At 39.8% G+C, this 20,022-nt stretch overlaps 1 protein-coding gene across 3 annotated transcripts in view; it reads right to left on the reverse strand.

Annotated features, from left to right (window-relative positions):
- Window positions 1-20,022, reverse strand: part of ELF1 (E74-like factor 1 (ets domain transcription factor)) — a 39,989-nt gene that overhangs the window by 5,056 nt on the left and 14,911 nt on the right. The window contains exons 3-8 of one of the 3 annotated variants that reach the window (XM_010145307.1): window positions 17,913-18,020; window positions 17,654-17,656; window positions 17,160-17,324; window positions 12,411-12,494; window positions 9,204-9,396; window positions 7,679-8,146 (exon numbers count right to left, since the gene is read on the reverse strand). In XM_010145307.1, coding sequence (XP_010143609.1) covers window positions 7,679-8,146; window positions 9,204-9,396; window positions 12,411-12,494; window positions 17,160-17,324; window positions 17,654-17,656; window positions 17,913-18,020 — 1,021 coding nt within the window. The remainder of the gene's footprint in view (window positions 1-7,678; window positions 8,147-9,203; window positions 9,397-12,410; window positions 12,495-17,159; window positions 17,325-17,653; window positions 17,657-17,912; window positions 18,021-20,022) is intronic. The other 2 variants (XM_010145308.1, XM_010145309.1) reach the window with 2 other exon arrangements.

The following is a 20,022-nucleotide window of genomic DNA, read 5'->3' on the forward strand; positions in this document are numbered from 1 at the left end:
CCTGCTGAGGTTATAAAAAGAATACTGAGCAATACTGATGAAAAGTAAATGCTGCCACAGAACAATCTGGCTACAGCTGAGAGAAGAATGACGAAAATTCTGAAGTCACTTTAGCTCGGCAGAAAATGACCATCTATTTCTTGGTCCATTTGGTACTGTTAACAGCCTAGAATTCTGCAGTATCATATTAACTCATCAAGAGCTAAGTAGTGATAAAGCAGATAAGAAATGACAAGGGGAAAAAATAAGTTTCTTCATGGTAATCTATGTGATATGTATGAAATGGAGAAAGGGAGAAGATACCAAAAAAAATATTGAAGCTACAAGCCAAAGTAAGCGAAGTATTTCATAGCACAATTAGAAAATAAAACAAGGCAATACTAAGAAATACATAGAGAGAGGTTAACAGAGGAGAATTCCCTCTCCAACACATATATTGTTCAACATTCCGCTATAGGGGAAACGATGGCCTTGAGATAAACAGGCAAATTTCCAGGGACTTTCCCCATTTGTTCAACTAACTGGTAGAAAACAGCTTAGTCAAGCTAGGAAGAGTGAGGGAGCTGAAGGGGTAGGATGTGCTTGTTAGAACCACTTCAGATGCCCGAGTCCAGAGGCAATCTCTTTAGAGTGATGACATGAAGCAACTCAGGAGCTCTCCTGTCACTGTAAACTGCTCCACAGCTGTGCTGGTGTGCATGATCCTCAGAGCCATCAACAATCTTGTCAATACTTCACTCCAACGTATTGCATTATAACCACAGGCCCATCTACAGCACAAGCCACGCAGACAGAAGCTGCTAAGCAGTCTAAGGGGCAGATGTCCATGAGAGGTAGAAAGGCACCTGATGACTTCATGCCCAGTCTGAACCTAACCTTCCCCAAAGGGAGGGCGGAACTTGCCTGTACTTGTCTAGTTTTTTGCCTGCATAAAATAATCTCTTACATCATGAGGACAGAGACAGAGGACTCAACTCTTAAGTCTGGTGTCCTTTTTACTGACCCACTCAGTCTTACAATCTTCTTTCCAGAATTTTTCAAAACTGCACACTCCCCTGAATTAAAACTCAGAAACTCTGCCACTAACACAGAGCTGCAAAAACTCCACTTCTTTCAACAATGCCAGAGACAAGTAAAGAGAGCCCCTGTGGATAGTTTCTCATTGTGCAGAAATAAAATTAATCTGTCTAGATTACTTTTATGTCCCTTCTGCTGTAAGCAGCCTTCTTCCTACCTACCACAGAAATTAAATCATAAATGGGCTCAAGAGAGTATCTCAGCTGCGGGAAAATCCAGTCGAAGCATTTGGTTATAACCCAAGTCTTTGCTGTGATAGAAGCTGTCCCTATTGTAAATGTCTTCTGAGAATCACACCCTGTTGTAAGCTAGTTCCCCGAAGTCCACTGAGATCACGTTAGCCTATTTCTGACCAACTCCTCCCTGAAGAAGCCCATTTCCCTCCCCTTCCTGAAACCTGAAATACAGCCACACCTACTTAAGAGATGACAGAGATCAACTCCTTGCAACAATCACCCACTTCCCTTCCTTTGGGGAAGGCTACAGCAGTGGTGAGCCATATCCAGCAGTATCTGCTAGCCAGTGTGCTGGAGTTTCCACTGCAGGCCTTTCTTTGGAGCACGAAGACCCAATTTGTTGCACTGATGGAAGACTACTGTCCAACTGCAAACAGAAGCAAAGCATGTGCACTGATGCTGGCTAGTCAAAGTAAGGCCTTCCAAATACTAGCCAGGAGTTGTTTCCAGTTCTTTAGAAGTCCTCAGCTGGTATCTCACTCCTTTGCTCATGGTCCCCATCAAGTCCCAGGGATCCTTAGCGAGCTCTTTACTGAGACTGACCTGTGAGTTTTTATTCAGCACACCTGCAGGAACAGCAGAGGAGTGATGGGCTACAACATTAGCTGACATGCAGATTTGACTCTCATTCTTCTTCGTGGAAAAAGGTCTGAAAGCAGATGGTCAATGCAAAACCTCGGAATGACAGTGCCACACTGCCTCCCTGTGTCTGCGCTGTTACGCAAGCTTCAGCAAAACCAATATAGACAGGGTGTAAAGTGCGATTGCAGAACATAACAGTGATATTCACTGCACAACTTACCCAAGCTAATGTCTATACATGGCACAAGATGAAGACAATTCATTTGAAACAGCAGCTGTAATCACATTTTCAGAGAAGATAAACTCATGCTAGACACGTCTGTCTATTTTTCATCACCAGCATAGTGGCAGTTAGAACACCAATACATCATAGCCTGGACACAGAAACAGATTATGGAACAAGAACACAAAGCATATGTATTTGCTTGGGGCAGACATGACTTTCAAAGGTAATTCCCTTTGCTTATCGGGACAATCCACTGTGTTGGCATATTGTTGGCTTAATCACTGTTCTTACACAGAACGCTCATGCCCAGAAAAAACACAATTCACCTTCAGCTACTTCCTTCTCCTCTTGAATGAGGATCTTGCCACTGTGGTCCACGCTTGTGTCACCTTCAGGCTGAATTACTTCAACGTTTTCTACCCCAAAGGTTGCAAAAAGGTCAAGATGAAAGCTGTGGCTGATTCATCATGTAGCAGTTCTCCACTTCAGAAGTGAACACCCAAAGCATATCGCACTGGTCCTCTGTGGTCTGTATTAGCTTTTCCCCCAGCTACAGAACAGAGTCAGGATACTGGTCTTCTAACATGCTCTGTCCAAGCTATCACAATGACAACTTGAAAATACAGAAAAGAAACAATAAACTGAATTTTGATAGAAACATCCTGTTTAAAACCTGAAGTTTGCTAAAGCATTGCATGGGATCTGTCAGCTAATTACAGGTTTCTTGGTACGCAGAGCTGACAGCTTTAAGATTCAGCTATGTGCCATACAGTCCATAATAAATAGAGACAATTTTAAATTACTCATGGTATGATCTTTGAACCGTGAGTAACACGGGAATCTCTTTTCACTCCACCCTGAAGACGATCCATCTTAAATCACTACTACCCTAGTAAATGAAAATGCATCTCTCTTGATCTGCAGCCATAGTCATTTAAGGGAGCAATTTATTTGGCCAAATGCAGGCACCCAGAGCCCTGTACCATGTCCTAGACAAGGTAAGTCTCTAGCCTTACGGGAGAGGTACATTTTCTGGAGCAACAGAAAGGATGCCCTTTATGCTCAGAATGGCCCAATGAGCATGGAGCCGAATACCACACTTACTTCAGTGCCCTCGAATTCCAGGCTAAAACACAATTACTGCAATAAACTAGATATTCTGGTTAACCCGTGTCAGTTATTCTGGTTTAAATGGTACAATTTTACAAGCACTAAACTCAAAGAGACTTTTAAATTTTTTTAATTCCTTAAAAAGGATCTCATTGGAAAAACTTATCAATAAAATCTTCTTCCAGAGAGTCATTTTGGTTTTGTCTTTATCACTAGAAACAATGTGGTGCCAAATCCAGCTCCCAGTTACATGACTGGAGCCTGCAGTAACTGTGCTTGCATCCAACGAGCCAGAGTGGCTGGATCTGCGGAACTACAGTGAGTTCTCAATTCCAAATATTCCCACTGGGGATACCAGATGTCTTCTCTGGTCAGTATAACTCAGTCTGCATGACCTTGCTCCTGCCCCATTTCCCAAGCTGGGTTAGCACCACATCACAGCTTTTCCATTTAAGCACAGAGCTGAAGAAGCATCTATCCCTGGTAAGCAACACTCCTCCTTGACTCCTTCTGCATACAGCAGCCCATCAAAAGCCATGGAGCGATGGGCCAAGACCTTTCCACTTCAGAGTAAGACACTACCCTCCCCTCAAAATACACAAAACTCTGCATGAAGTTGGTCAGCTATAAATGAAGCCACTGCTTGTCTCCTGTGAAGAACCAACCCCTGATTTTCACTGGCATGACAAATCCTTTAAGAAACACAAAGAGGTTCTGGGGAATGGCTACTACACTGTTCCAGCAATGCTCTGGAAGTAGCCTTTACCAGGCAACGCTGCCTAGCACAGGGGAGGGACAGTGACACAAGCCCTTCACAACATTCCTCAAATGTGCTTCTTTTTCCAAGTCCCTCATCAGAGAAGATGCATATAAAGTCTCCTTCTCTGAAGGATATGGTTAAGTGTGAAAAAGCCTATTGTTTTGACTTCAAAAATCCCCAGTATTTTCTCTATATTTTTTCTTCTCACAAAATAACAGAAGCAAATTGCTGCAGAGAGACCATTTATTATAGAAGACCATGAAGAAAAGGGAAGAACATTTATATGAACAAAACTTAAGAAGCTACATTGGTTAGACAAATTATATGGGTTCACGATGCTCATGCTTCAAAGCAGAGCCCAACCATTAACAAGTAAGCACCAGTAAACCTTCTGAGGAGCATTCCCAAATCCTGGTTGCCATATCGCCTAGATGACACTGATTATCTACATGCCCCAAACTCTGAACACCAGCTGACAACAATGGTGCTATTTTTCCTCATGCTTATCTATAAAACTACTTTAAAGTGACTCCAACCCTGCAGAAAGCGTGCATACATCAGAAGGTTTGTCAGTTGTTCTTCTATAACGTCAATTGTACCTGCTGTACATTTCCAAATCATTTCAACCCTTATGAAAGCCCCATTCCAGCAGTTCAGAACGTGTACACAAACACATTCAACTGCTAGAGATTTACAGCTCTTTGAAAAAACAAACCCAAAATCCAGTTCTTTTGTTTTAGCTTTATTATAAAACAACTTCTAAAACACATTCTCAAAAAAAAAAAAAAAAAAAAAAAAAAAAAAAAAAAAAAAAAAATTTCTACCTTACCAAATATTTCAAGTTTGCATTTTGAAACTGAGCCGAAATGTCTGTCCTAAAGTATTTTTAGAGCCTGGAATGGGCAGTGACTATGGCGCAGCATTCATCACCACCCTGCTTTGCAGCCTGGCCCACGCTGGTTAAAAGCACACTGAAAAAGTCTGTGTTGTGGTTTTTAATTTCACTCTAACTGCTCAGACACCTTAGTACATTCTTTCTGAATTAGCAACACTTCTATCCCATTCAATTATGTACTGTACTGAAAAGATCTGATAGGTGTTTTTTTTTTTCCCTTCATCTGAGACAGTCTGTCATCTTGGCTAAGGAAAGTGCAGTTGAAGACTTTGTGAAATAATGTTTTAAGTTACAAACAATGGATTAGAACCAATGCAATGCAGAACTCCAAGGCTTCAAGGCTTTTGCATCATTTGAAATTAATGCATGTATCATCTCTATTACTTTTCCCCCCCAGCTTATTGCCCAAGGTCCGATTGTGAAACACTGTAATGCAATAACTGGATGTCATAATGCCACTGAGCACTTTCCAAATGTCAGGCTGCACTTGTTGCCTGCCTCCCTTATTTAGGTCTTACAGATTCTTCTATTTGCTGTTACCATTTTTATACCATATATGATATGGGTTTTGATGTATAATCTAGTGTAAGTCTAGCCTAGAGCTATTTAACTCTGCAAATTGCAAATTGATATTTAATAGCATTATTTTACTGACTTAAACAGTACTCTACAGCTTCAATTATGTCTGTACTTGTTTCCTTTCACAGTATTGCCCTCGTCAACTATTACAAGTACCTAAATCCTTCATCAACCCCAAAATCACAGGGCTGCACTGATCAGAGGAGCTTCATTCTTCAGGTTTAAAAATTTACAGGACATCACCTTGATGTAGATTTTTATTACTTTTCTAAAAGAATTCCAAAATCGGTTCTGGCTTTTTTCTGGTCAAATTCCCTGTAATTATCTTTCACATCAATGTGAAATACATTTGATGTGATCAAATATATTTGATGTGATCAAATATTCTGATCAAATATAACCCTATGTTCCCTGCATCCATCTTGAACTAATTCTAGTTGTTTAGAACAATAAGCAAAACACAATTTGATTTCAAATACTGCATTTTAGAATTAAAAGACAGATGAAAACAGATGTTGTCTACGTAAAAATGGTAACTCTTTCCATTTTGTTTTACAGTGCCCACCAGTAACTATGAAAAATATTCTGGCTTTCATGGCCCAATGTATTTATTCCCTTGCACCCTTTAACAACCACTGAATTTCTCTTTTGAGTGTGAATTTTTCGTATTGCTGTATAAATGAAAACATTTCATAATTTCAAATGAAATTAGAAAAAAACCCAAACCACGTAACAGGAAAAAAACTAGGAAGTCCAGGGATACTTTTAAAGTTTGGAGGTTTTTAATCCCAAGGAAAGAAGGGATATTATAACTTTTTTTTTTTAATTGAAACTGCAGTCTTGGTTTGACATTTCCTACATATAAATCTTCAGCTTCCACAACTACTTATCTTCTAAAGCACTTCTTACTGATTCTATTGTATCAGTCACTGGAGTGGAGGTTTATCTAAACAGTTCCAGCTCTTCTTTCAGAAAAAAACTAGGTGTTATTGCTATTATGGATTTTCCTTCCATCTAAGTGGAGTTTTAATAACTGACTAGCTTTTATAGCATCCATCTAGCAGTAGAGAAAAACTTATTATTTGGAAACAAATTATTTGGTCTCATTAGTGTCATTTTTTCTTTCTGACAAAATTACCTGGTTAACCCCAGACAGTCAGTACCACTCCAAATTCTAATGGTGGCTCTGAATGTCATTTTCAAAGACAAGAACAGAGGAAGGATCAGAAAATAGCATTGTTGTCATTTTGCAGCATAAAATTATAACCATTATAATGGCGATGTTAACACAGCAAATCTCAAAAAGAAAAGTGGTGTTTGTAACTCCCGATTATATCCTGAAACAGCTTTAAGGTCCTGAATTACCATATGCAACTCTTGACACTCTTGTGAGGAGCCTAGATTACGTGAACACTTATTTGGTTTAGGTCTTCTGTAGTCATTGGAGATGAACAAACCATCAAGGGACGCCTCAGGGTAGGGTAAAACCAGGCTTAAGTGATTTTTTTAAAAGCCTTTTCAACTGGGATGCTGCTACTAACGGGTAGGTGAAAAGAAGTAATGATGCTCAAGCACTGTGTTAGCCAGTTGATTTAAAAATTATGTGTGACTGTCTCCCCAAATAAACTGCAGATAAACAGCTCCCATGAGATTAGTCTATTAATTGTTTTCTAAAATCAAAAGAACATGCTCTTGTAACAGCAGCAAAATGCTAGAGTAGCTAACACGGAGTTCTCCCTTGTTGTAACTGGGGATAATATAAAAAATGAAAAAGATGACAAAAAATTCTTAAGAAGAAAACTTCAGAAGCAAGAAGATAAATCTTTTTGAATGGATCATGCAGACACACCATATATATCATTCAAAAGCAAAGACAATCAGTGAAAAAGCAGAGCTGTGAAAACACTGCCTCTGCTGGGGGACAGAACAGATGATACCAGTTTTAAAGAGAAGTTGTGTATTTTACCTCTCTAAAGGATCCGCATCAGGCCTAACACAGCAGGGAAGATGCACTTCCCTCTACTAAAGGTGGAGCATCTGTGAGTGTACACATTGCAGAACACTGTAGTAACTCCCAATTCCTAGGATCAGCCACAGGCACCAAGCTGGGAGATGAGCACTTTTTTGAAGCACAACAAAGAATCTAGTCTACCTAGCCATAATCCCATGAATTTATTATTCTTTATACATTTGTTTTCTGTATATTTTCTTACCTTATATTCTGAACTGAGGAACTTAATGTTTCATCCGGAACATTACTGCTTACAGCTGCATGTCCATCCGTGAGGGACTGCAATGGCTGCATTACACGAACTGTCCGAAAAAGCTGAGTAGGATGTACTGGCTGCGGAGATTGCATTGTCCTCAAAACTTCTGAAGCCAAGCCAGGTGTCTGCTGCTGTACAACTTCTACGTGCTCCTTCAGCTTAGCAGGCTTTGAGTTTCCTGTTTTTAGCACTGTGGTTGATCCTCCCTTTGTTCCCGTATTTGCAGATGCTCTAGATCTGCTCGACTGGTTTCTATTGGCCACATGAGTTGAGAGCAGAGTTGAATCTGATGATTCAGTGCTAGGGCTTGCATCTTCATCATCTATATAGATGAGATCTTTTGGCATTTCTTTGAATTGATATACTAGGCGCTGACCTTCTACTTTAGCCAGTATTCCTCTTTGGTAATAGTACCTGTTTAAAGCATACACATATGGAGTTACGCAGTGTTTTTTTTCCAAAAACCAACCAAAAAAAGCCCAAACCTAACCAAACCAAGGCAACAAACACCTCAGAAAGTAAGACCGCCAGTAACAAGTAAGCAATATTTTAAGTGTCTAGTTTCTTCATTATAAAGGAGTGGCCAATTTAATAGCGTATTTTTCCCTCAAACAACTTTCTTTTACTGGTATTTCTTGTCACCTTTTAATTTCAGCCTCAGATAACTCTGAGGAGAAAGAGAACTCCTCCATGACTTGGTAGCTCTGCTATCAACTCATACTCATTAAAAGTACCTGTAATTCTCCTCTTGACTCATATAGTTCTTTCAGTTACCCGAATCATGCTTATTCACCAGTGAGCACAGGCAGACATTTTAACTACACCAAAGCAAACACTGCTTCTGTTATATATACAAATTAATAGCACAATTTGAAATTACACACACCAAGGTAAGGGGTGAAGGGAAATGGAAAGAAATGCATAGGTGTTCAGCTGAACAATTATCAATCAGCAGGTAAGACTGAGGCTTTGTGGATGTCTGTTTATTTTGCACAGTCTTTTATGTATGAGAAAAATCCTGGCCCAACAGGAACAGGCACATGGTAAGATGTTTTAAAACTGTCTGTACATACACGTTGAGAGAAGCGCAACCAGATCTGAATTCTAAAACTGTTTCTTCCAGTGAAAACGACCATTTCTAACAAGTAGCAACAATTTCATTAACACAGGTGAATTCAGCATTTTTTGGAGAAGTGAGGTTCAAGTTTTATGTAAAAGGCTTGCCCCACTTGGAATCTCCGGTCTCTGACTTTGTGGCTGCCTGTGAAGCAGCCTGAAGCAGCACTGAAAATGTTTGAGCTGCAACTGAAGGTGACTGATGTGGGGTTGAAGTTAATACAGGTTACTTTTAGTTTTCTTATTTTCCAAGTTGATAAAATAGTAACTCTTTTCTGTTGTTACACAAATTAGATCAGAGCCTTTAATGCATGCAAACAGTAAGGCAACAAAACCAGCCTAAAAATGCACATACCTGAGAGCTCTACCCATTGTTTCATAATTCATGTCTGGTTTGTTTTTGTGTTTTCCCCACAACCTGGACACAGCCTTGGAATCTACCAGCTTGAAAATACCCTTCTCTTTTTGAGTCCATTTGATATATTTAGGACATGTAGCTTTGTCCTGGAGCAGTGCTAGTAGGAACTCCCAGAGATAAATTGTATTTCCTAAAAAAAAAAAAAAAAAAATTTTAGGACACACAAAAAAGAAAATATCCCTTGACCATATTTTATTAATGATGTAAATTATCTAAAAATTAAGAAGCTGGTACCTGCACGAATACACTGTAATATGTCATCAAGACTAGGAAATAGTGATGGAACGGCATGGGAAGGGATTCTTGTTAGTTATTACAATCTGAGTGCCCAAACACCCTAGCACTGTCTGTAACCTATGGAGTCAGGCACCAGACAGCCTACAGTCACCCCGTTCCAACCACCAACGACAGACAGCATTAGTCACCTGCGTACACTTCCCTCCTGTCTAATCCAATTACGGAAGCAGTTGCTTTTCCTCAAATTGGAACATGTTCAGGTTCATTCTCTGAAAATGCTGGAAATTAAGCCCTTGCTTAAATACTTTGCTCAACTGAGGTAAGTGTTATAGTTCTTTAAAAGGCTAAACAAAATCCTTACTTTTAACAATTAGATTTATATGGGGCAATCAGTGGCATATGCTGAGGTAGAAAAATCTTCAAGAATAAAGTTCAGAAAACTGTACTTTTTTTTTTAAGCCAGTGAGTGCTTACAGTTGCTGGTAACCAACATTCACATTTCATTTTACAAACAAGCAAGCACAAACACTTACATATGGAAATACGTTACTGTTCTGTGTTTACCACATATGAAGAAGCAGTACTGAATCCACAGATTGTGAGTACTTAGAACGACTACAAAATTTGCATATTCTTTTTTTTCTGAAAGCACACTGAAGGAGTTTAAAATCGTATAACTAACAAGACACTTATTATTGGATTTTTTAAGGCATTCGGTGTCTGATGTTCTTTTGGATACTTGAAGCTGCACATAAGCTTCTTAGTGATATAATGTTAGTCTGAGAAAGGAAGAAAAAACTACTTGTATGAAAGTATCACCTCGCACAAGCAGCTACACAAAAACACAGCAAGGAAAGGACAATGTGTGCAGATTTCTTATGTTTCACAAAAAATCCTGCCCAGTGCATCAGAATGTGACAGGATCTCACTAGCTTCAATTTAACCCAGGAGTTTTTTCAACTTTAGTAACTACTAGTCTGAAGTCTGAACTCTTTTCAACAACTAGAGGTGTCTCACAAATTGAAACTCCTGTACTGCTGTATTATAATCTACTTTGCAAATATTCAGCAAAGTCATCAGCACTGGCAGTACAAAATGTTGCCAGCTACTTCAGCAAGTGAGAACTTGAAAATTGAGCATCCCAAGAAAAAAACCACTGCCTTTGCAACACATCTCCAAGATTACATAAAATGGTCAGCTGGTTTGCCTTTGCCCAAAGGCAAAAGTTAGAACTGCTCAGGCAAGATACAATGTCAGCCAGGAGTAAGAGCTTTCCCAGCCACTTACCATCTAATCCAGGGTGCTTTTGTTGTAGTCTAGACTAAAAAAGCTCAGCTGCACCAAGGCAATCTGAAAATTTGTTACTGCTTAGGCACTGAAAATCACTGTGAAGAGGACTGTCTGTGAAAACCACATCTGCCTCACTCACAAGCAGAATTTTTAACCTCCTCTGAGTCACAGCAGCAGAAGAAATATGTAGAAAACACCGTTTTCTCGATTTATTGCATCAAATAATTATATGGAGGGCTTGGTATTTAGCATACACATTCCTCTTAGGTGACCTCTGTGGACACAGAGACAGGCAACTCTCATGACTTTCTAGCTCCTTCCCTGACATGGCTGTTCATATTAATATTCCTTTTACTTCAGCTCTGTGTTCCTCAAAATGCAAAACAAATTCTTCCGTTGAAGCTTTTTTCATGACAGGCAGTGGTTTCAGGCTTCTTTTTAATTCCTTCTGAATTAGCAATTTTGTAACGATAGACAAATGTGAAATATGGTGCATCTTCGCTATCATTAATAGACTCTTTTGCATTATAATTTTGTGGCTACCTTCTTTTACACCTTCTATTACTGCATTTGAGCACTACTTGGAGGTTCTGCTGATACTTTAATTTTGAACTTAAAAAAAGCAACAATGCATACTTAAAACTGCTAGCATTAACCTATTAAATATTTATCACTTGCCAACAGTTTCTTTTTGTCCTGTTACTGCAGAAAATCCCTCTTCAAAAGAAAAAAAAAAAAACAAAACCCTACTCATCTGTCAGTGTAACAATTTAAGAGAGTCTTGACATTCTTATGCCACCACCTTCCAGGTCTGGCTGGACTTCTGTCCTGACATGTATTGTATGTATGCAAGCACATCACTCTCCAGGTTTGTGTGCAGGCACTCGTGGTGACACAGGGGAGGCTCACTGCAGCAGAGCTTGGTGGGGGCTGGGGGATCAGGCTGCCATTCAACCGCCAGCCTGGCACCAGTGCAGGCACTCCACGCAACAGCAAAGCAATCGAGTTGTTGACAAAACTGACAGGCACTACTGAACAGTTCAGTTTGGAGGAAATTATTTATTGTATCAGTTATGCGGTATTTATTTTCTTTCTTCCTCTTAAACACAGGAGGAATGAAAATCTCAAAACCCCAAGTTTTCTGCCCAAGTCCTCAAGCTGTGTAAGGACTTTCCTCAAAATTCAGGCTATGGTACTTCCTGCTGCCAACTGGCAGCCTTGGTTAGCTCCTCATGTGGAATTAGACACACACAGATGGAAAACGTTTTCAAAGATGATCTGTCAAAATAACCACAGCCCAAGAAACACTAATACAATGCAAAGCGCTGCCCAAGACTTCACTCAAAACATAGCAGCCTCTGCTGGGGGTTTAAGGATTTCCAAGAATAAAGAGACAAATATGTTATTCTCCCTTGGGTATGTCACCAAAAATCTCATATGCTAATTTTTTATTTGCCTTAAAATGAGATGTTAACTAACCCTGAGCATAAGACCTGGTTTTACAGGTCTGACACCACTGGTTTTACATCACAAAAGAACTAGTGAACTACTTCTTTTTACAGGTTGCTCAGAAACAACATTTTTTAAAAAAACTTCAGTGACAACTCTTCAACTTACCCTTGCCATCTTTGTTTTTCTTTTTCACAGATATGTTTGGAGTTGTAGTAGGAGACTCAGGACGAGATGGTTTTGGCTTCTTCCCTGAAATAAACCAATAAGTCAACTGCAGCTTAAAAAATAGGAAATAAAAAGGAACAAGGTCTTAAAAGGGAAGATACTTGTTTCCCCAATTCAGAGAGGATTCAATTTCTATTACGTTAGGAGCTCAGTTCTATGCTGAACTTTCTGAGTTTTTACAGCAGGATTGGACTCCCTGTGCTCTTAGAGTACTTCTAGTAAAGATTAGGCTTACTTTTTCAAAGTCCATGTACCTTGGAAATTTCTGTGGCTTTTAGTTACTCTTAAGAGCACTTAAAATAGACACGGTGAAAAGAATAAGCTGTAACTGTGACTTTACACAAGAAAAGGTAGACAAAATACAGAGCACTATCTTGTGCACTCATCACGAAAATGGAATTTAGTGATAAAACAAGATTGTCTGCTTGTTTAGTAGATTGGAAGTCTTCACTGACACCAGAAAACTACGTGTCATGTGAAGAAAACATTTTTCAGTTCTATTGTCTCTTAAACTTTTCTCAACCATGGCTACAGGTAAAGGGAAGTCACTTGTTAAGACCAGCAGAACCAGTAACAGGCTCTGAAAAAGACACCTGTTTTTAAAGTCACAAGCATGGTGGCTCTATCTAGTGAGTAAAATGGAGTGAGATAGTTACAACTGATGACAGGAAAGTACTTTGAAAACCAACTACCTAAACTTAAGAGGAATAAAAAATGAGTCATGCTGAAGTATTCTTCAATGTAAAACTGAACCCGTTCTCATTCCTTGCAGTGGTGGCTTTTACAGGTAATGCAGTTCATCGGAAACCTTTGGAACCTACTTATGAAGTAAACATTTCTCTTACCAGGTTTTGCAGTGACCCCTTAGTACACTGACAATACTTAAATTATTTACACACTATCTTTGCTCTTTTGAGAGGCCGAAGAGACTAAGCAGACACAGGACTCAAGAGAAATATATTTCTAGTCCAAATAGCATATTGTCATAATTAAATATCTAAAGAAGAATTCTTCTTCTCTATTTATTGCATTTCTAAAGATTTTATGTTCTAATGAGGCAAGACCAACAGGCCTGTGCCATCCCATACTCTGTGACGTTCCACTTTTGTTTTTACAGGCTGTTTTAGTGAGGAAATGGCTCTGCTGCAGAGTAAGAGGGTTTTTTCACTTGCTCTGAAAAAACATGCTCAAGTGCCAGCCTGCTCTGTCTGCTTTGTTCTAGACTTCCAGGTATCTATAAAACCATCATAAGAAACACTGGCTTGAACACTTCACCTCTTGACATCAGCAGTCTGCACCTTCTTTTTTTTTTTTGGTCAGGGCATGGGGAAGGATGGAGAGCTACAGTGAGGAAACTCTAGTAATGCCTGGAGTTCTCTAATTTTCTTGCTTCCATTCAGGCAGGATTCAAGACTGAGGATAAGACACAAAGCTCACCCATTGTCTTGGCCAGTAACGTCTTCCTTGATCTGAACGAAGACGGAAGAGAGGAAATACCACAATACTGCTTTTTTCAATCAACATCATAGGAAAGGATGAAGAACTGCTGAAGTACATTTTTGGCATCTTTGTTCCACTCATCATTATTGGTTGCAGGAATGTCTGTTTTCCCTAAGATGTCTAGATGAAGTCACTCTTGTACAGATCACCTTCTACTGCACAAGAAGCCCTTCAGGGTAGCTTTGGTTACATGCTTTTCTCCCTTAGAGCTGCGTCATGGGAAGGTTCTGCTGGGTGCTCATCTTGTTTCCCCTCTTGTACAGGTGTGAATGTGCACCATTAAGGAGTGGGGAGTGTTATTTTGATGTCATTAATTACCTTGTGTCCAAACGAGATCAGATCTTAAACGAAAATTAAGTGGATCAGGGTTCAATTAGGTCATGAACGAACTACTGCTGGTCAGCTTCAGGAAACCTAAGTACCTATCACACACAATTTATGCACTTCTGATTAAGGGTAACCAAGGCTACTAAATATGTATACTACTGCCACAGCAACTCCGGGCTCTCTTACTTCAGCCTAGACTTCTTCAGGACATCCTATTTGACAATAGTCTACCAGAAACACAACCAAAACTGGAAGTCAGTGAAGAACATGAAACTTGTTTACAGAAAGGTATTTATGTTACTGCTCTCTATCTGGGCTAGAGATACTTAAAACAATGGTTTTAGACTACACACTGTAAAGTATAATCTCCAGGCACTGACTGACAGCATCAAAAACACGGTTAGCAGAGACACACAAGATATGTGTTCTTTGGTTTAAGACAAGATATTTTCTGAAAGCACACTAAGCATTAGCACGCTTCCTCCCTTGGTTCAACAGACCATGAATTTGTTACCTTTCAGAGTACATCTCTAAATTCCTTTTTAGGAGAGAATTTTACAAAGAGGAAGGATGAAGAATATACAAGAGCTAAGCTTTATGTGAGGCTACCATAATTTTGTATAGCTAATTGAATTTATAATTGGTATTTCCACTTTCCTGTTTCCATGGTTGCAAAAACACTTCAGGTTAGAAATTCACACTGCAAATTAATGTGATATTTAGACAGTGAGATGATCATCCTGAGCAAATATTTTATAGCTCACCAGGAAAAGTTCAATACATTTTCTTGCACTGTTTTCAGTGTTTTTTCTTTAAAAAATATGATGTACATAAAACCCTATTAAACAGTATATATCCAAACGTATATATAACTTATGTTACCACCTACTGCCGATACCTTCCATAGCAAAACTGAAGGTATTAGTATAGCAAATTTCCAGGTTTCTTTCTCTGACATCCCTTTCTTTTTTCTGTCTTTCTGGTCCCTAGTTCAGCAGCTCAGTGCTCAGATGTTCATGAGTACCAACATCATGCTGAACCCTGGTTTGGAGTTGAGCAGATGGGTGGGTACAGCATTCCGGCTGCAGCAATAAGGCCCACGGGGAAAGGAAATGAAACCACACCATCACTTCTGGAGAACATTTTCCTGGAGGATATCTACTTGGCAGTGCCATTCTGGCTTGGTTAACTGGCAACGCTCTGCACAACGCAACTCTGTATGTGCTAGAAGTCTATTAAACCAAGAGTGGTATGGATAGAGCAAAATGACCATGGTCCTTTGTCATGACACAAAACTGACCAAATGAAGGGAAACACTTAAAAACCCCCAAAAGCCCCGCACACACACTCCACATCATCCTAAAGACCACTACAAAATTAATAACATTTTGCAGCAAGTGTTGTATACCAACGCCTTACAAACCCCTGGACATTTTGGAGTGACACTTCAAGATCAGTCAGACCGTACCATCTACTTCATAAAGTGGAAAAATCACCGATTAGTGAAACACTAAGATGATGCCTATTTTCTAGTATTTTTTTCTATCAGATGTAACTGTCAAGATCAAGCTGTGAAGCAAATGGTTTTCTAACCTACAGATAGGCAGGAGGAAGGAGTGGGAGTAAGCAGAAGCACACCATGGGAGAGGGTATGAAAGCATCACGCCAAAGAGGTTAAATGTCTAGCAGATAGTGGTTCCTTGTTTTGACCCACATAGCAGCCAGCATTAAAAAGAAGAATACAAGAACAGAACAAAAACAAAACAGTGTAAAATCCTCTCACAGTAGTGCGCACAGGACGGTAGTTTCCCCAGCAGCACCCTCGGGGCAGCTGCTGGTAAAGCTCTCCTCCACAGCAGTTTCAGTTCAGCTTTCTTACAGGAATCAGAGACTTCCCGACCCACTCCCATCCCTACCAGACCTTGTGACACACATCGGGCTCAGGAGGCTTCCCCAAGGTCTCCACAGGCCAGTACTGTCTCTCAGAGATAATAACTCCCAACATTTGGAAGCAGCAGCAAGAGTAGCAGCAAAAAATGCAGTCTCATTCAGCAGGGCAGCAGGAGCCCTGTTCTGAAAGGTTTTTATTTCACAGGGGAACCTATCAAAGACCTAATGCTCTGATTCAGCCCTAGGATTAGTTCCAAAAACATAACTCTCTAGGCTTGCTTTTTTTTTTTTTTTAATCTGTTGCAACAGCACCTTACATCTGCCTGGACTGCATGACTCTCTTCCACTACAGACATCAGCTTCAGGAACTCTGATGGGGCCCACACCGAAGCAGGGTGGGAAAACAGGAGTAGAAGGTCTGCCTAACACCACTTCATTACTCTATGGCCCAGTGCTGACCTTAATGGAACATTACTCTCTGGACACCATGTTATTTACTGCAAGAGGGACTAATGCTAATGCAGCTATTTAAAAAAAAAATAAAATTAAACCATTCATATTCAAGTAAAAATAAAAACCTCTTCTCATTCTCATCCCATATTCTGAACAGATCAAGTATCTTCAGTTGAAGCTAAATAAGAGCTAATTGAAGTACTTCAGAATTCACAGTAACTCTATAGCTTATATTGCAATCCTGCTCCAAAGAAGAAACTGCAAATAGGAACATGCAGACATTCATGTTTCCTGTGGGATAAGCTATCATTGCTACCTCCCCAACATTATTTATATCTAAGCACCAGTATCTGTGCTCACACTGCCAAGCCTAAGAAGACACTTTCTCTCTATTTCTAGCTGAGCCCACCCAGTCATTTTGACCTGACACCTTGATTGGTTCCAGATACCCACAGGGGAGGCAATCATGCCACTCACTGCTCTTCTACTCCATGCCACTGTTCTCCAGTAGCATCTTACCTTTCTTCTTCTTTGGTTGTTCAAATTCTGGAGTCTCTGGTGATTCAGCATAAGGGTCTGGGGCTTGATGAACTTCCACCACCTCAGGGATCCCATCAAGTGTGACGGACACATGTGTAATAGGAGCGACCATATCATCATCTTCAGTTGCACCAAACATAGTTGCTTAAAGGAAGGGGACAATAGGAATATTTTCACACAGCCACAAGGCCTTTTAAAATGCCCCCTTTTTTTTTTCCACAACAAAAATTTAAACATAGAATAAAACTATAACACTTAAGGCCTTCATGGGAGAGAAGACTAGTTCATAGTGGAATATATGGGCCGATAACATTTTGCAGAAGCAGTACTAAAATAGAACAATCTAATGATATAAACCACTCCCCCACAATTACTTGTTGATCACACATTTGTACTCAAGGCAACCTGCAGATCTAAGTAAATATTCTTTTAACTTGGCAACATAAACAGATTAATCCTCTATTAACCACTACAATCTAAACCATCCAACTTCATTCACATCTTCCCTCTGCAGTTTTTGATTCTTCCCTTACGTGTTCAACTCTGGCATGGCAACAAACCCCTTTACTGCATACAGCACTGGATTTCTTATATCCAAACTACGTACGTAAAGGCTACCTGGAGGCAAAATAGTCTTACCAATTCTATGCAACTATGCTACACTGAATCCTTCCTTCTTTCACAAATAAACAAGGCAAATACAGACTGGATTTGCTTTCATAAAAAACTTACTTATTCTTTTTTCATCCAGCATAGGACCAGGGGAGTCCATATTGAGAAGCGCTTCAGCAGCCTCAATTGTTTCCATTGTTTCATCTCCAGTATGACAAGATGCTTCAACTAAAAGCGAGCGAGAAAAATTCTTAACAGCTTATAAACTGGACTTAAAGCTTCACATGATATTTATTCCTATGTCATTTCTGGGGCAAAAAGTGTTAAACACGGTCTTCTACTAGATGAGTAGTAACAGGTTAGCTGAGGAGAAAATGCACACTGCAATAATTTATTTAATACACTCAGTTTTTCAGATTGTATGTATCAGGAAAAAAAACAACAAAACTAACTCAAACCCTTTATTTCTGCCTCATCTTTCTAACCCCTATCGTTGCTAATCAAGAACATGTACTAAAACACAACACTCACGAATGCTAAGACATATCGCTACCACAAACCATATTCCAGACAGTATTCTTTAAACTCCAAATTGCTAATTTCTTCTTTTGGTGGTCCAAAGGAAGTGAATTCTATAATTAAGAGATGCTCACAAAAAATATCCTGTCATTTAGCCTGGACAACAGACAATAAAATGTTCCACAATTTCTATCGGAAAGCATACGATCTAAAGGTGTAAGTGAATCCTAAACCATTCAAATGTGGGGATACAGGTAGCGCTATGGGAAAGCAAACAGAAGACACAAAATGCAGTACAGAAGGCTGGCAGTTTTTTCAGAAATTTTCACTACTCGACAGTCCCTTATCAAAACCCAAAGCTCTTCAGCATTAATTTATAATTAAGGTCATCTGAAGCTACAGACCAAAAAAAATCCAGTAAAATATCATTTAGCAAAATGTCAGCTGTCCAAGAAGATAACATTGCTTTGTCTGGAGGAGTATCTTGCCAGAAGTTTAAATAATTAAGTTTAAATATTAAATAATTATAGCACAACAAACAAACTAGATATTAGCTCCAGTACCTGGTATCATAAATCTTTAGAACTATTTAACACATGCTTTTAGTAATTATTCTTTCTTGGATGGAAATGCACAGGCCAGGCTTTCTTATCCTTCAACACAAATCTGAAGCTACACTGGGGAATTTGCTAGCATCTATCAAAGCGATACAAAAGGCTGCATTAGTATTGCCCTCCCCAGGACACCAATGAACCTCAGTTACTTTCTCAGTCTGAAAATGAGTCAGCTTCACACCCTCTCTCCCTGTTCAGCTCTGAAGAATTTTGGGTGGGGCAGTCACAAAGGACAAAGAAAAAAAAACGAAAAAAGGAAAGGAGACAGACTGACTGACAAAGAAAGCGAAAATGCACCATAAAACACAATACAACGACCTTGGAACATTTCTTCTTCACATAAAAGCAACAGGTTTATGACAGAATTTCTATACTTAAAAAAAATAAACCCCAGAATATCACAGTAACAACAAAGCACCCAGCTCACTAGACTGAAGAATCAATCACACAATTAAAAAACCAACCACCAACAACAAAAAAACCTCAAACAGTTTCACCCCAAATGTTTACAGGTTCAGCAATCATATAGTTAGGAGAGGGCAAAGATGAATGCAGACTGTCATGCATGAGCCCTACCTCCTGCTCCCAGCCCCGCCAGATTTACAGGAGGCGCATGGAGCTCAGGAGAAGCCTCCTTACCTTCTGGATCTTTTCTTTACCTTAGTCCCACCATGCCCCAAGCAGCAGAGGCTCAGGCTAAGCCAGAATAAAGCAGACGGGTGTCTGACATGACCCATACAGCATTTCACCCTGTTGTCTACAGGACCCCATCCACACCACGTCTTGCACAGACATTCAGACAGTTAAGGATCTGTACCTTCTGGCTGACATCTCCAAATAGGCTTAAGAAATAATAAACACAGAGCTGGGGAGGAGGATAGCATGAAGAGAAAAGGGCAGGTCATGAGTGTGGACTAAGGCCCTGGCTTGGGAAGCCATAAAGCAAGATGGAGCAGCAAACCGGCTGACTCTGTCATGCAGCTTGCAGGTGCAGGAGCTCAGCCACAGAGTCTCAGCTCCAAGAGCCAAACAGCATCCCTAGGGAATGCCTGGCCAGCTAAGAAGGAGACTGAAACCAAGCACAGGCCATGCTGTCT

This window comes from Buceros rhinoceros, unplaced genomic scaffold (genome assembly GCF_000710305.1).
Source record: "Buceros rhinoceros silvestris isolate BGI_N320 unplaced genomic scaffold, ASM71030v1 scaffold6641, whole genome shotgun sequence".
NCBI classification, from domain to species: Eukaryota; Metazoa; Chordata; class Aves; order Bucerotiformes; family Bucerotidae; genus Buceros; species Buceros rhinoceros.